Source organism: Sturnira hondurensis, unplaced genomic scaffold, assembly GCF_014824575.4.
Source record: "Sturnira hondurensis isolate 20B ecotype Veracruz unplaced genomic scaffold, ASM1482457v3 Scaffold0000167, whole genome shotgun sequence".
NCBI classification, from domain to species: Eukaryota; Metazoa; Chordata; class Mammalia; order Chiroptera; family Phyllostomidae; genus Sturnira; species Sturnira hondurensis.
In genome coordinates this window covers 2773136-2789694 of record NW_028072798.1, presented here as the reverse complement: position 1 = coordinate 2789694, position 16559 = coordinate 2773136, and the positions used below count along the sequence as shown (strand labels likewise).

At 40.7% G+C, this 16559-nt stretch overlaps 1 protein-coding gene across 3 annotated transcripts in view; it reads left to right on the top strand.

Moving 5' to 3' along the window:
* The window catches only part of IPCEF1 (interaction protein for cytohesin exchange factors 1), a 79109-nt gene that overhangs the window by 13384 nt on the left and 49166 nt on the right, over positions 1-16559 (top strand). The window contains exon 1 of one of the 3 annotated variants that reach the window (XM_037052824.1): positions 4651-4788. The exons of the other annotated variants lie outside the window; for them this stretch is intronic. Coding sequence (XP_036908719.1) covers positions 4654-4788 — 135 coding nt within the window. The 5' untranslated portion in view covers positions 4651-4653. Of the gene's footprint in view, positions 1-4650; positions 4789-16559 lie in introns of those variants that run through there. 3 annotated transcript variants of the gene reach the window in all.

Sequence of the window (16559 nt, the reverse complement as noted above, 5' to 3'; positions counted from 1 at the left end):
AGCCAATTGCTGATCTCAGCACAGTTTGAGTTTGTTTGTGGGGTAATGTGAAGATTAGCAATGGATATTCTTTGATCAATTAAGGGGAGGTTAGGAATTACTTAATAAGCCAGGAAAACTCTTTTTATATGGCACTATCCTTCCAAGGTAACTTGTGTGTGCCCATAGCTCAAGCAATTAGAGGATTACAATCAAGTATTAGAGCATACAATCTTACAAGTGTAAAGTGCTGTGTATATAGTTTGTGGACAGAATCTTTTTTTTTTAAGATTTTATTTATTTATTTATCTTTAGAGGGGAAGGAGAGAGAGAGAGAAACATCAATGTATGGTTGCCTTTTGTGCGTCCCCTGCTGGGAGTTGGCCTGCAGGGAACTGAACTACATACAACCCAGGCATGTGCCCTGACTGGGAATAGAACCTCGATCCTCTGGTTCGCAGGCCCGCGCTCAATCCACTGAGCTACACCAGCCAGGGCTTGGACAGAATCTTTTAGTTGATAAATTTGCATTCACAGGTCGCTAGTTCACTGACACCCTTCCTGTAAAGACTGGCTAAACTGGACCCAACTCTAGTGCCCTGGAATCAGCATTCTCCCCCGGGGCCTCCTTCTGCACCCTTTCCCCACCCCTGTCCCCAAGCTTATCACTTTGGCTTCACCCCATGCAAAACATGCTGCAATATTTTTATCACATCCTATAAAAATATATTTTCTCAAGCCCTTTGTGAGTTTTAACAGCTTTATCAAATGTTTTGGAGGTTCATGAGAAAGAATCACCTTGAAGAACGTGCCGTCTTCCACCCTCTCCTTTTGCTCTTTTCTTTTGCCCTCCTGGACACTTGCCTCATCTTGTCTAGCCTGGAATGGTTTTACCCAAGTTAAGGCAGCCTGATGCTGGGGTCTCCCCTTCTAGCTGAAGAGATTTCTCCTGAACAAGTAACAGCTTCCTTCTTAAGAAGAATTAAGATTAATATACCTCTTGTTTCGTCCTCTTGTTTGGTATTAATTTAGGGCTCTTGCTTTTGGGTAGTTGTGGCCACTGAGAGTCTGTCTCTTTGATAAAATGAGAGGACTTAACTGGTTTACCTTTTAATACGTCCTCAGGAATTCCCAGAGGCTGTTGGCATTCGTTTTCTCATTCCATCAAATCATTCAGCTGATGTGTTCTGGGTGCTGTCCTTGTCTTCACAGAATTTAAAAGAAGCCCCCTCTGAACAGCACATAGTTACGGATTTGGTTTATTTGGCTTTGTCAGCTCATTTGGCTTAAGCTTCTCTTAGATGAGCCGTGAATTACTGTTTGGGGCGATAGGGATCTCATGCTTCCACAGGGAGCAGCAATGTTGACTGAGATTAGGTTAGAAAAAGGAAAAGGAGACCCGCTCAAGCACCCCAACCTCAGTTGCAAATGCGTAGAGCAATAGTCAGGTGGCAAATCATGTACTTGAATAGAGGTAGTTTAGCAACGTGGAATGGAGAATAAGCCTGCTGTTACTTGGCCAGCTAACTAGTGGTAGGTACAGAAGGACCCTCTAGCTCCTTAATTTGGGGACTGTGTTATGGAAGAGTATGCTGAGCCCAGGACTGTTGCCATACACCAACCTGACTGCATGCGGGAAGCTGGATAAATGACATGATTAGATTACCTTGTTTAACGCCTTCAGTAGGGTTCTGAGAGAGCAACTCTAGAAATGAAATCTAGGGCAATTCTCATGGGACCCCTTTGCTTGTCTCAGTTGCCCCTGACAGTACCAGGGGAGACTAACTCTTTCTCTCCTCTCTTAGCCACTTTTTGTTGTTACTGTTACCCACTAATTGATTTTGGCATACCTTCTTCTTTCATGATGCTTTGCTGCTTCAAACAGCGCTACCCATACTTCCTTGAGAAAGGTCAAGTCCAGACACTCATCCGCCTTTTTTCACACCTCATGTTATGTGCTGAGAATGTGATACCGCACTCAAGAAGTCATGCCAAGTCTTACAAAATCAGGTTGAGGTTTACCAGCCATAAACATTCAGGGGGTTTAAAATCATGGGTTTGAAATCCACACAACTGTTTTTCTTTACCCCTAGGATAAAGTACATGTTCATCTCCCCACCTGTGAGAATCCCCTGACGTATTTCCCTTACTTCCCCAGCCTCCCCACCCAAGCTTCAACTATAGAACTTCATTTACCTCCTTGTTAACATGGTAAAGGCTGGCTGTCTCCTTCAGCCCTGGCATGTGCTGTTTCTCTGCTCAGAAAATTCTGTCTTTCTCCCACCCAATCCCATCAAGCTTCTTCCTCCTCTAAGTCAAATCTGGGTTCAAAGAGACCTTCTTCCAGGTGCTCTGACTTCATATCCTGTGACCTAAATTAGATTGCCTCTCTCTGTTCCCATGGCATTCTGTAATTTGCGTTATTATGCTCATCTTCCTCATTTGTACATGTTTGTTAGACTTTCTCTTTTCCATATGTGATGATAATCCCCGTAGGACGAGATCACAAGTAATCTTTAACAACTTGAACAGTGTCTGATGCTTATTGGGCCCTCAATGAATATTCATTGATTTCATAAATAAATGAGATTTGGGAATCACCAGCATTTATACTACCCATGGGGACTTTGAGTCATAGAGCGGTGAATAAGGACTGCTTTTGATGCAAAATAATTTTCCAGTGAAGAGATTTCCACTTCTATTCTTAAAAATAGATACAAGAAAGGGTGTAATTTGAGATTTGTTAGAAAGGCTCCACAGTCTCACATAGGTCCCACACAACTGCTCCTATTCTGTGAACATCTTCTAGGGAGCCACTTTATTAGATTTTTTCTAACCATGGCTTCTGGCTGAAAGCAAGGGTCTATTGACCACCAACCGGGGGTAGAAATGTTGAAAGAGCAATGGGAGCTTCCCCCAGGGAAATTCCATTCACTCCAGCCTTTCACCTGGACACCAGACGTAGCTGGAGACCCAAGTTTGGGATCCACATCTTCTCTCTGGTGGAGGAGAAGAAAAGTTCTGAATTTCTGTTTTCCTTCAGACGTGCCACTCTGAAATAGTGGCAAGATAAGTCCTTAAGATTTTAATTAGTCACCCAAACTAGCTCATAATTTTAGATTTTCAGCTTTCCCACTTTTGCTGTAACTTGTTTTTCTTTTCTAAGAATTCCTAATTCAAATTTTGCTTAGTTCCTTGGGAAATATATTGTGGATTTTATTTATAGCTAAGACAGATCATAAAGTAAATGTGTATTATGTAACCCAGTTAAAATTAGTGAAGTTCTTACATGTTTCTATTCGGAGAGAATGCACTCATCTCACTGGTGGGTTTTTTCACATTCATTACCCAGGCGCGTATGTGGACTGTCATTCCGAGAACATTTGCGTCCTGCTGGTACGTAACTTGGAGGCTCTGCTGAAACAATATGGGCTTCAATTACAGAGCCCAGTTTAATGTTACCTACAAGTAATAGATCTAAAAAATGTCTTTCTAAGGGAGCCCACCGTGTGAAGTTTGTCATCTATCCAGTTATTCACCCACCCACCACCCGCCACCTACATATTCTTCTGCTAGTATTTGTTGAAGATGAAAAATAATTTGGACTGGCTATTGTAAATACTATTATAGGATCAAAAATAAGAGACAACATTTCTTCTCTCTATTAAAAGCTTTTAGACTGGTGGAGGAGGAAAAATCTATGGAAAGGATATTATCAAAGAAAAATTCATGAAAAAAATGGCTCTGAGTTTAAGTAACACAGAGGAATTCTGTAAGTTCTGGGCAAAAGAGAAATATTTCAGGTGGAATGTGAGGGAGTTCTGCCACAGTGGTTTTTTTAAAAAAGATTTATTTATTTATTTATCTTTAGAGGGGAAGGGAAGGAGAGAGGGAGAGAAATATCAATGTATGGTTGCCTCTCGTGAGTCCCCTGCTGGGAACTAGCCTGCAAACCAGGCATGTGCCCTGACTGGGAATCGAACCGCGATTGTGTGGTTCGCAGGCCCACGCTAAATCCACTGAGCTACACTAGCCAGGGCCTATCACAATGGTTTTTATCCTTGGAATGTTCTCTTTGCTTTCTACTTAGGAAGGTGGGTTATTATTCCCTTTTGCCGTTTCCGAAGATGCATGATTTCCTAGATCAAAAGGCCAGGCTTCTTTACTAGATAACCATAGTTTTTACCAATCCAACAACATTGTTTTTCTGAGGTTTGAAGTGACTATAGAAACACTTCAGAAAGAGCATTTTCTTAAAACAAGCCTTAGGAAGCCTTTTGTGGGGGCAAGGGGTAGAGAATAAGAGTGTGGGTGTTCCAGTCTGGGGAAGAAAGTGAGAAAGGAATGAAACCTGTTGAGCCACGCCTACTCACCGTGCTAGGCACTATACCGCATTCTCATAATGACCGAACATGCTAGATTTCGTTATTCCCGTGTTTAAAGGGAGTTGACTAAAGCAGTTTGGTCAAGTCATGTAAGGAGCAAATGGCAGAGCCTGACTCTTTCCCGTGGCTGCCCATTTAGCGGCGAGTGGGGTCAGTAAGTGGGGCCTCAGGTGCACCGCGCAGGAGCGTGCATTCGGTCCAGTGTGGAGTTGGGAGCCATTGCGCATCCTCCAGTCAGAAGGTGCTGTGATGAAACTGGCACGTGAAAACACTAACCCAGCAGTAATTAATGGGATGTAGTCGAGAATGGTGGCGCTCTCCGAAGGCCCTTTGGGCGGGCCTTCAGACTTGGAGCCGTAAACTCCTGGACTATATAGAGTGGAGACTGAAAATGTGGGGCATACTACATGAAAGGAAAGGCAAGGTATGTTGAGAGCCTGGATATAGGACACAAAACATTTGAAGCTAAAATAAGACCGATCTCATGTTTTGGAGCCTAAAGAGACTGGAAAAATGACATGAAAACCGAGGGAAAGGATTGATGGCTAAAAATATGAAATTTCATTTAAACTCATTATCCTTTGCTTTTTTTAGTTTATTCTAGCTGTGTATAGAATTACTAGAAACTTGCGTGGTTTGAGGAAACCATTAATTGATGCTGTACAAGCAAGTCCTGGAGCCCTGGGCTTTGTGTAGAAAGGGTGAGTCATGCCACTGTTCATTTCATAAAGACTGTTGTAGGTTAGCACCCGGTTTAATACATACTGTGGAGACTTGTCGGTTTTCTGCGACTCTCCTCTGCCTGCCCAGATGTGATCTTTCTCTCTCACTGAATGGGGCCGCGAATCTGTGGGTTTAAGTAACTGTGCCTCAGGCCTATGTTCTCGGTTCAGCTGCATGCGCCCTTCCCGTGCATTTCGGAGGATCGTAGATTTGGCAGGGACTTTTTTTTTTTTTGAATCTGTTTTATAAGAATCTCTATAGCAAAGATCTAATCCGTGTTTAGATGAGGCAGAATTCACCTTTGTAGAAAGTAGTATGTGAAAGCCAGAATTTCTCTTTTTATGAGATGACTGTTCTGAAAGTTTCAGTATAAGGAAAATAAAGAATGGGTTAATTCTCCTTTGGGAAGAGGTATTTGTCTTCTGTACTTTTCATGAGTGCTCGCCTATCAGCATAGATTTTTTGAAAAGTGTCCGAGTGAGGTTACCATCAATTAGAAAACAGCGTCTGTAGGAAGTTATGAGAGCTCGTCAAATTCTTTTATTTTCTTTAACCCGCCACACTGCAAATACCCGAGGAAGTATTCTTTACTTCTCTAGTTTCACTGGGATCTCTAGAGGGTAGAGCTAGTAGATGCAGCGTGGGCACCAGTCTTTTCTGAGACAATTACTTATTATATCGCTTAGCAATTAGTAATATGAGTAAATTAGTCAAAATATTATCAAGTACCTGACATGTTCCTAGATTTCTACTAAAATGAGATACTTTATGAATTACAGGCTTTTAATTTATTTGAACCCCATAACTTCTTTAAATTTTTTTTAATTTTTTAATTACATGTTTACTTGTTATATTAACTACTCTAGTTATATTAACTATAACTATTAGCTTGTGATATTACATGTTCACTATTATATTAACTTTAGGTGCAATACAAAATGGTTAGACATAACTCACGAAGTCTCACCCCAGAATCCTGGCACCCAGCAGACAGCACATATAGTGGTTACAGTGTTACTGATTATATTCCTTTGCATTCCCGTGAGCGTTTGTAGCTGCCAACTTGTACTTCTTAATTCCTTCGTATTTTTCACCCAGCCCTCAAATCCCTCTCCAATCTGGCCACTATCCCTTTGTTCTGTGAGTCTGTTTCTATCTTGCTTATTTTTAGATTCCACATAAAAGTGAAATCATATGGCATTTTTTTCTCTGTCTTATTTCACTTAGCATAATACCCTGTAGGTATGTCCATATTGTTGCAAAAGGTAAGATTTCATTCTATAGCCAAGTAATATTACCTTGTTTGTGCCATTTCTTTACCCATTTGTCTTTTGATTGTAGCATTTAATTCTTTACATTTAAAGTGATTGCTTATAGGTATGTGGTTATTGCCATTTCATTAGCTGCTGGGTGTTTTGTATGTCTTTTCTGTTTCTTCCTTATTTTCTAATTTCTTGTATGTTAATGACTTTCCGTGGTGTTGTGTTTGGGTTGTTTGGATGCCTTTCCCTTTATTTCTTACATAACTTCCTGTAGAGTTTAGATTTGTGGCCACTGTGTCTTTTATATATACCAAGCTATGTTTATAGCATCTATTTCAAGTTGATGGTCACTTAGGTTTAAATACATTCTAAAATCACCTCCATGTTTACTCGCTCTCTCCATGTAGATGTTTTTGTCATTTTTTACTTCTTTGGCATGTGTTTGTATGTGTCCCTTCATTTATTGTTGTAGTTTTACATGATCTTTTGAATTTTACCTTTTAACCTTTGTACTAGTTGCAATTGGTTCACTGTTTTCACTGTGTGTTTGCCTTTGTCAGTGAACATTTTTTCTTTGCTATATTTTCTTATTCAAACCTTTTATTTTTCTTCTTAAAGAAGTCCCTTTAATATTTTTTGTAATACTGGTTTGGTGATGATGAATTCCTTCATTTTTTTCCCCTTGTCTGTGAACATATTTATCTTTTTAGCCAAAAACCAATCTCTCAGTGTATCCCAAACAAAATTCCAATATTTAAATTTTTTCCAGAGAAGACAATTCTAACTAATTATGTAAAATTGCTGAACTGTTTGCCAACATCTGTCCCTTGAGCTGGGGTGTCCAACCTTTTGTTGTCTCTGGACCACACAGGAAGAAGGAGAGTTTTCTTGGGCTACACATTACATACATTGTAACACATAATCACAAAAAAAATATCATAATGTTTTAAATACATTTAACCATGATTTTGTGTTGGGCTGCATTCCCAGCCATCCTGGGCCACATGCAGCCGCAGGCCACGGGTGGGACACCCCTGCGGAGTTCGTATTGGAAAGCAGAACAAGAGGACACAATATTGATAGGACTTCCCAGGGCAAAATAGGATGTTTCAGCAGGTGTCAGGGAGCAGGTCACCTCTGGGGGATGACTGAGGGATGGAAGGGCTAAATGTGATTGTTTAGGTGCCTCTTCACAACTGGACACAGGACTGATTGACGACTTTACAACCCATTACATCCCTCATTATAATTTCCGGTATGTGGAGGAGCTCTTTAAAATGGGCAGTTGGCTTAGTCTGCATATTCACTGTGATGCTGTCACTGTGCCGTAATGTTTATTTTCCCTGGTGGGTTCCCAGAAGGTACTTTGAAACCAGCGGTTTCCCACCGTGGCTCTATGCTCAGGCCTGTCTGCACGTGGGGCAGGCAGTTTTTAATCACTTCCACTCGCTACATTCACACAATGTGGGGACAACTGCCTGTGCTGCCCATATTGTTTTCTTTTACATTCTTTCCAGACTTTTCAAAATCTATCGTGAACCATCAGGACTGTGAAATTTCTCGTGTCTTTTGTCTTGTTCTCAGGAGGCAGGGACTTGCCCTGGCATTGCTGCTTTGGACAGGACGCCAGAGTTGGTGACGTGGGCTCGGCTCCCTCCCAGGCCGGGACTCCTGGGGCACAGCACGGCCCCGAAGTGCCCGTTCAGGGGAGGCGACCCTGGCCCCCTTCTCTGGTGGGCAGTGCACAGTGTTTCCCACGGCATTGCTACAACTTCTGTTTTATCTTTCCTTGGTCCAATCCATTTTTGTGCTTCTTGAAAATTTAAATCAATTCTAAAAAAGTTTTAAAATAGTATACAATGATATGTATTCATTTAGAACAACTAGAATAGATAATTAAGCAAAATAAAAACACAGGGAGGCAGACAGAGCAATAAATGAATTAAGATCATTTGTTTTAATGAATCATGATCTCACCCTGATGGTGTGATCACTGTAAACATCTTGTTGTATTTCCAAACATTTATTTTATGTTTTCCAAAAATAAGATGATACTGTTCCTAATGTTGTAACTTGATTTTCTCACTGAGCAACACGTGATGAGCACATTTCCATGTCAGTACATGTGTAGCCATAACAACACTTCTAAAGGCTATGTCACATATGGATATATTATAGTTTATCAACCCATGAATCTAAAATCAGAAATATCTTTCATTCTAAAATCTTTTAAAACAGCTCACAACAGATAGAATACATAAGCACACACATACTAATTTAAATATAAAGCAATACACATTTAACTTGTGTATAAATATAATATATGTTTGTGTAACTATTAATATGTGTATAAATGTTAATGTGTGTCTGGATATGTTGCTATGTGTGCATATACATATGTGTATGCGTGTGTGTATGTTTATAACTTAGTCACTCCTGTAAGCTAGCAGGCAGAAAGGTGGATTTTGCCAGTGTGGTGTAAAGGAGAAATGTTCCCTGGATTCCAGTTCTGCATTTTCTTATGAAGCTGAGTGTTCCTGGGCAAGTGACGGAACTCTCTATGCATCCATTTTCCTACAAGTATACTGCGACTAGAAAATTATGTCCACAAAATTCAGAGTGACTATGAGAAGATCGCTTGTTTCTTAAAACAAAATAAAAACTATCAAAGGAATATATACAGAGAAAGGCAATTTGGGGTGTGTTTAAGATCAAATGTGCTTACATAACATAGCGAGTTTTTTACGATGCAGGAGTGTGGTAAGGGTTTTCAGACACCAGAAATTGCTTCTTTTCGCAATAGTGGCTTATCCTGTGCTTGAAGTTTTAAAAATGTGGCTACTGACCCCAAGTAAAGGATGATTTTACGGCATAAAACAGGGGAGTGAGCTAGCAGGCCCCGGGGGGGCTCTTCAGCGCAGTAGTAGCTGACCTGGAGGAAGAGGTCAGGTAATTCATGACTGAGGGAGGAGGACTGTGTGTGCATTTTTCAAGCAATAGCACGAGAAGGGGCCCATGGGATGAGCTAAACTTTTGGTTAGATTTGAGGATTTTCCTGAAAAGTCGTTATGTGAGGATTTACTGTCCCTCTAGAGCAAGCTCTTTGCAGGGCCCAGGGCCCAGCTGCGTCTGCAGATAAGCTGGCTGATAAACTCCTCTGTCATGGTGCTGCTGAGTTCAGTCTCCCAGAGAATGTATTTCAAGAACATTTCAAAAGAGAGCTATGCAGTGGAAATTCAAAAAAAATGATTAATTTTTAAAGGAGTTAGAATTTAGGAGAATGTATTTTAAACAGTGTCTTCAAAAAAGACATGAGGAGAGGACATGCTACGGTCTCAGGCGTCCCTTCAGAAGCAGGAGGACAGCTTCTACGGTGATGCCGTAGCCACTCTGAACCTCCGGCAAACCACCCACCCTCCCCGGGCCGTCTACCTCGTCTGTTAGACAGAGCTGGGAATAGGATGTGGTGCTCAGCAATAGCACGTTAGCCGCGGTTTTCATACTTTGAAGCTTATGAAACGTACAGGGGCAAATGCATTTTCCTCTGTTACTGGAAAATAATGAATTTTGGAGTAGCAGCTTTGAAATTTTGTTTAAAGTTTGCTTTAAAAAATTTGTGGTGAAATATACATCTCATGAAATTTCCCATGTTAGCCGTATTTTAAGGGTGCAGTTTGGTGGCATTAAATAAATTCACATTATTGTGCAAGCATCTCTAGAACGCTTCATCTTACTGAAACCCTGCACTCAGTAGTAACTTTCCATTTCTCCTTCCCTCCTCCCCTCGCAACTGCCGTTCTACTTTTTGTATTATGAGTTTGACCACTCCAGGTAGTTCGCCTAAGCGGAATCATATAGTATTTGTCTTTTTGTGTCTGGCTTATTTCACTTAGCATAATATCTTCAGGTTTCATCCATGTTTTAGCCTGTGTCAGAGTTTCCTTTCTTTTTAAGGCTGAATAATATTCCGTTGTATGTTTCTCCATTCACATCTGTTGGGTTGAGTCAACCTTTTGGCTATTGTGAGTAATGGTGTTATGAACTTGGGGAATCTCTTTCCTTTCAGCATTTTTCTTTGTTTTGTATTTAGAAGTGGAATCACCGGATCATGTGATAATTCCGTTTTTAATTCTTTGACCTGTCACACTACTTTTCCTATCGGCTGCTCCACTTTACCTTCCGACCGGCTGTCCACAGGGGTTCTGCTTTTTCTGCACGCTCTCCAGCACCTGCTACTTCTCTTTGATAGTAGCCATTCTAACAGGTGTGCGATGGCATCTCTTTGTGGTCTTGCTTTGCATTTCCTTAATGGTTATTGACCTTAGGCATCTTTTCATGTATATTTTGGTCATTTGTAGATCATCCTTCGAGAAATGTCTTTTTCCATTTTTGAATCAAGCTGTTTGTTTTGTTGAGGTTGAATATTATTATAATAGCACTTAGGAAATTCAGTTCAAAGAGACATGAATGTTCCTGAAGTATGGGAAGATTTAATAGTTGTGTGATGGCAAGCTTGTATGTGGTACTAACGCACTGTGATTTTAGGGGAACTACCCGTGTTCTTGATTTCTACTTAATTTTTAATATTGAAAGCAAATGTACCAGATTTTTACTTTTCTTACATGGGGCTCCTTTATTTACTCTTTCTCACTCCTATCCTAACTGTGGACAATAGAAGAAATATATTAAATAAAAAGAGATGTAATTTGTTCCTTAATAGTGAGATTTAATCAACTTCCTTCTTGTTCATTTAAAACTTTCCTTCCTATTTAGTGCTTTCTTCCTTTTTTTGGACCATGCTGTTGAAGAGACCAGCCCTGTCTTGGTGAAAACTATGTGTAGGGTTTGCAAGTTCTAAAGGACAGGTGGGAGATGAAGTTNAGACATGTCTTTTTCCATTTTTGAATCAAGCTGTTTGTTTTGTTGAGGTTGAATATTATTATAATAGCACTTAGGAAATTCAGTTCAAAGAGACATGAATGTTCCTAAAGTATGGGAAGATTTAATAGTTGTGTGATGGCAAGCTTGTATGTGGTACTAACGCACTGTGATTTTAGGGGAACTACCCGTATTCTTGATTTCTACTTAATTTTTAATATTGAAAGCAAATCTACCAGATTTTTACTTTTCTTACATGGGGCTCCTTTATTTACTCTTTCTCACTCCTGTCCTAACTGTGGACGATAGAAGAAATATATTAAATAAAAAGAGATGTAATTTGTTCCTTAATAGTGAGATTTAATCAACTTCCTTCTTGTTCATTTAAAACTTTCCTTCCTATTTAGTGCTTTCTTCCTTTTTTTGGACCATGCTATTGAAGAGACCAGCCCTGTCTTGGTGAAAACTATGTGTAGGGTCTGCAAGTTCTAAAAGGACAGGTGGGAGATGAAGTTGGACAGGGTCAGACCCTGAATGGCCTGCGTGCTAAGGATTTTACATTACAGGCAACAGTTACGAAAGATTCTTTTATACCGTGAGGTTTCCTTCCTAATTTTTTTGAAAATAGTACTTCAGAAGCAAGTGACTCTCTTTGTATGTCAGACTACCCGAAAGTTTATAAGTAATGATTTCATTTAAAATATGACTCCATAGGGAGAGAATGGAAGAATGAATGGCGCGTTAGGACAACTGATTCACAAATCATAGAACGGGATGCCAGTTACTTCTTAGTCGCCACTTAAACGTGACCCAATATGCCATTGAATAGTCGTCCTTGAGTAATTTTTAGGAGGAAATAATGAAGAGGGCTTACAGTACCAAGCAGCTGGGCTATATATGTTCTTGGAGAAGAAGGGCATTTTGGTTCAGGTTTCCCAGAAGCAGGCCCTGAAAAGAGAATTTGGGCTCCAGTAGTTTATTTGGGAAGTGATACCGGAAATATTTGGAAAGGCAATGAGGAAGTGAAAAAGGGTAGAAAATTAGCTAAGAAGCCTCTACTTAGCAAACAAATTTTGACGGTGGGTAACTAGAATGTAATTCTCCTGTGTGACTCGAAGAGCCTGTGCACCTCCAAGTTTTCCTTCCATGGGGCAGAGGACCCGGGGTGGGTACACACTGAGTCCCGTGGGTGCTGCTGGAGGACTTGTCCTGGAGCAGTAACTCTCAGAACAGGTGGAGAAGTGGGATGTGGCAGCCAGGGCAGTAGCCCACCCGCCACCACCAAGCGGGGCAGGTGCGGCCCGTGGGAAGTCTGGCCAGTGCTCCCTGGGCAGTCGGGTTGGCGGGACATGGTGGGGCCGCCAGCCGCACCTGCTACAGGGACCTGCATCTCTCAGGCCCTTTTCTCTCCCCCTAGTTGGAGCCTTAGCCTCCTTAGCACCATCATAGTTGTCACCATCAACGTCTTCACTCCATTTCATAATCAGTGCCCGAAATCTGTGGATTCTGTAGTAAATTGGGCCTTTCTATTTATTTGTCAAACACATTTACCAAGTATTTGCTCTGTAACATTTCTGTTTCTAGGCATTTGTGACAACAACGTATGAGTATCTCTGGGTCCAAATCTCATTCTAGTCGCAGGGTAAGGTTAGATAAAACCAAACGCAACAATACTTTATCAAAAACATCCCCTAAATGGTATATGAAGATATAGGAAGCTTGCCAGCATCTTTGTTCTCCAAAGAATTTAAACTGTTCTTTCCATTGACTAGTCTGCAGCAAAGAAGACAGGCAAGGCGAAGACACACAGCAGCTATTCAGAGGGCTCAGCTGACAGCGGACGGAGTGGAATGACATGATTTCACTTTTGTCTTTCCAGGATACCCCTTCTCTTTTGCTTTCATTCCTTTGTCCAGTTCTTATCAGATAGTGAAATAATACAATCTTAATTTTTATACAATTTAAGGGTATTATATATAACATATCTATATGTTAAACCTCGTTAGCCCCGAGATGCTGGTTATACCTGCTTTTTCACTGTGAGGATCCTGTGGGGATTTGGTATCAAGTGTCTCAATGCAAGGCACCTACTGTGTGCATCCATCCATCGATGACTGCAAATCCTCTTCTCCTGTTTTAGCTCCTAGTTGTGACTGAAGAAATTTTTCTCTCATTTTATTTTAAATTTTCTTCGTTTATTTTAAGAGAGAGGGGAGGGAGGGAGAAAGAGAGGAAGAGAAACATCAATGTGAGAGAGAAACGTTGATCTGTTGCCTCTTGTCCGTGCTGCTACTGGGACATAACCCACGACCCAGGCATGTACCTAAGTGGACTCAAACGAGCGACCTCTCATTTTGCTGGACGGCACCCAACCAACTGAACCACATCATTCAGGGCAAAGCAGTGTTTCGAGGTCATGCCTGGAATTAGTTAACTGACTTCTGGCTTCAGGTCTGAGTTCTGTCACTGCAGTGATACCACGTACCTTTCTCATTTTGTAATGCCAATCTGGTTTGGTGTCTAGTTTAGAAACCAGTCATTTTGCAAATTCTGGCACTTGGATGCGATTGATTTTCCTCTCAAGTTGAAGACAGTCGTTCCTCAGTGGACTGTACTTGGCTCTCAATAAACGTTGACTATGATCAGATATTAGTTAAGATTATTACACTTCTTGAGAGGACTTTGGGCATTCTCACTGCCAGAACTGTTTCTGATACTAGAAGGAGAAACAAAACAAAAAGATCATTTTCTCTTGGTTCCTCTGGGGTGCTCGTCACAGGCCAAGTGCTCGTCACTGGGGGGCTCGGCTCAGCTCTCCGCCTGCTGGAGCAGCACTGCGGGCAGAAGGCAGGTGGCCTTGGCAAGGAATCTTCTTTTCCTTCTCTGAAGGGAAGAGGCCTCCCCAGAGCAGAGCAGAGCTGTGGGCTCTCTCCTGTGGAGAGGAAGAGGGAACTTTAGATTAAATGAAACCTTTTTTTTTGGTGGGGTGGGGGCAGTGGGCAAAAACTGATTAAGACAATGTAAAAAATAGTAACGATGTCACTTCTGAAAGTCCTTAGACCCTATTCTACCAACTACCCACAGTCAAAATTCTGTGCTCTATGGTCTCTAGGAGTCATTGTTATTTGCGTGGGGTTATCAGGCTTACATTCTGTGAGGTTCATTGGTTTCTATTTGTTTCTCAATTTTAGGAATTGCTTCTTTTTTAGCTTGTTTTTCTTAATATAGGTCATTTACCCGAGCCCCCAAATCAGCACTAGATAACAAATTATAACCAGAGAAGTCTTGCTTTCATTTGTATTCCTCTACCCTCTTTTCTTCCCCCTTTTCTGTTTTTGTTTTATTTTTCCATTGAGTCTATTTGTAGATACAGACAAGTCTATATACTGAGGCGTAGCCTATTTCTTTTTTCTTACACAAAATTAGCAAATTATGTCTGTTGTACCTTGACTTACTTTTCCTTTTACCATGTCCTAGAGATTACTCAGCGTGTATACGTGTCATTTTTAATAGTCATCCATAACACGTGGATGCCGCAGTTTAGTTAACAGTCCTGGGATGACAGGCATTTGGATTCTTTACAGTCTTTTTCTGTTGCAAATAAGGTTGCAATGCACACGCCATTACACATCATTACACCTAGGGCAAATCCTAGAAGGGGGATTCCTTCCGGGGTCAAAGGGCACATGCATCTTTGCCAGTCGCTGCCCGGCTTCCTTCCATCACGTTCGGTTTTGCGTTACCACCAGCGGTGTCTGACACCGTTTCACTGTGGGGCTGGGACTTTCACAGTTGATTTGACGCTTTCTTTTCTTCCATCTCAGTTTACTCTAGGTGTGTATTTTAGAGACTGTAACTCAGATTTCTCCAGTGGTGATGAGTCTGTGTGTACTGTTAGAATTTAGTGACAGCTGTTCTAAGGTGACAGGGGGGTGGGCAGTTGTGCTCACCATTTAGACTTGACCTGAATTGAGGAGACCATGGATCTATTTGGAGAAATGGAGTTTGCAGCTTCTCCTGACTCTAATAGTCACTGGGTTGCCTCACTTATGTTTTATTTAAAGTAATTCCAAGAATGTCAAATTCGTATTTATACATAAACACAAAAGCATATTACAGAAAATCTATATTCTGTTTTTAAAACCAGTTTCCCCTCAAATTGAGGATTTCATTTAAAGACCTGTCATTTGTTTAATCACAGGTTTTGAGGGGAAATGTTACAGTGAAAACCCTTATAGACTGTAAGGTGCCTCTTCATTTCAGAGTTGTTAAAGTATAAAAAATGAAGTTTCTTTGAATCAAAGAAATATGGTTTCACGGAGAATAGAGAGATAATTATACCTTTTATTTTAAACCATGGACGGCATAATAATTTCTCCTGTTATACTTCATGTGTTGCTGGTTTGGTTTTCTCTGACTTAGCCTTTTCTCTGACATACACAACACTTTTATTTTTCTAGGTCCCTTCTACCTTTCTGACTTGTGTAGATACTTAAACTAATTTTGTCTGTTTTGCAAGGTATTTGTAGTGTGAAAAGTCAGACTTTGTCAGTGTCAAAGAACACTTATTTTGGTATTCAAATATTCAAATTTGATTACTGATTTTAATCAATTAAAAAATAGGTCGGAAGTGTGGTAAACTCCATATAAAATGCCTGTCGCCTGCACGTGAAGCCATAGTTACGCTTAAACCATAGACCGTGAGCCAACTTGGTGTCTAACATTTGAATGAATGGCATTGAGTTGTAAGCAGGGCCACCAGAGACCTCCTATTTTCTCTTCTTTTGGGTCTTACTGGTAGCCAAAGAGGAGGGATTTCACCCAGAGCTTTTTACTCCCTCAAATTTCCTGCATCTCCTGTTTGAAAAACAGCTTTATTGAACTGTATTTTTATATCATAAAATTCACCCTATTCAAATTGATAATTCAATATTTTTTGCTAAATTTACTGAGTGATGACACCATTGTCATAAACCACTTTTAAATTGTTTTCATTATATCGATAAAATCCTCCATGCCCATTTACAGTTCTTCTCTATCCCCAACCCCAGCTGCAGGCAACCGCCATTACCATATGTCTCCATATGTCTTCCTGTCTCCACAGACTTGCCCTCTCTCTACATTTCACGTAAACGAATGATAGGGTTCTTGTATCTGACTTTCACTTAGCATAATGTTTTCAAGGTTCATTCATGTTTTTAGGATATGTTTTTATTGATTTGAGAGAGAAAGAGAAAGAGAAATAGCCATGTGAGAAAGAAACACTCATCAGTGTTTTTTCCTGTACCTGCCCTGACCAGGGATTGAACTTGCAACTAGGACTTGACCGGGA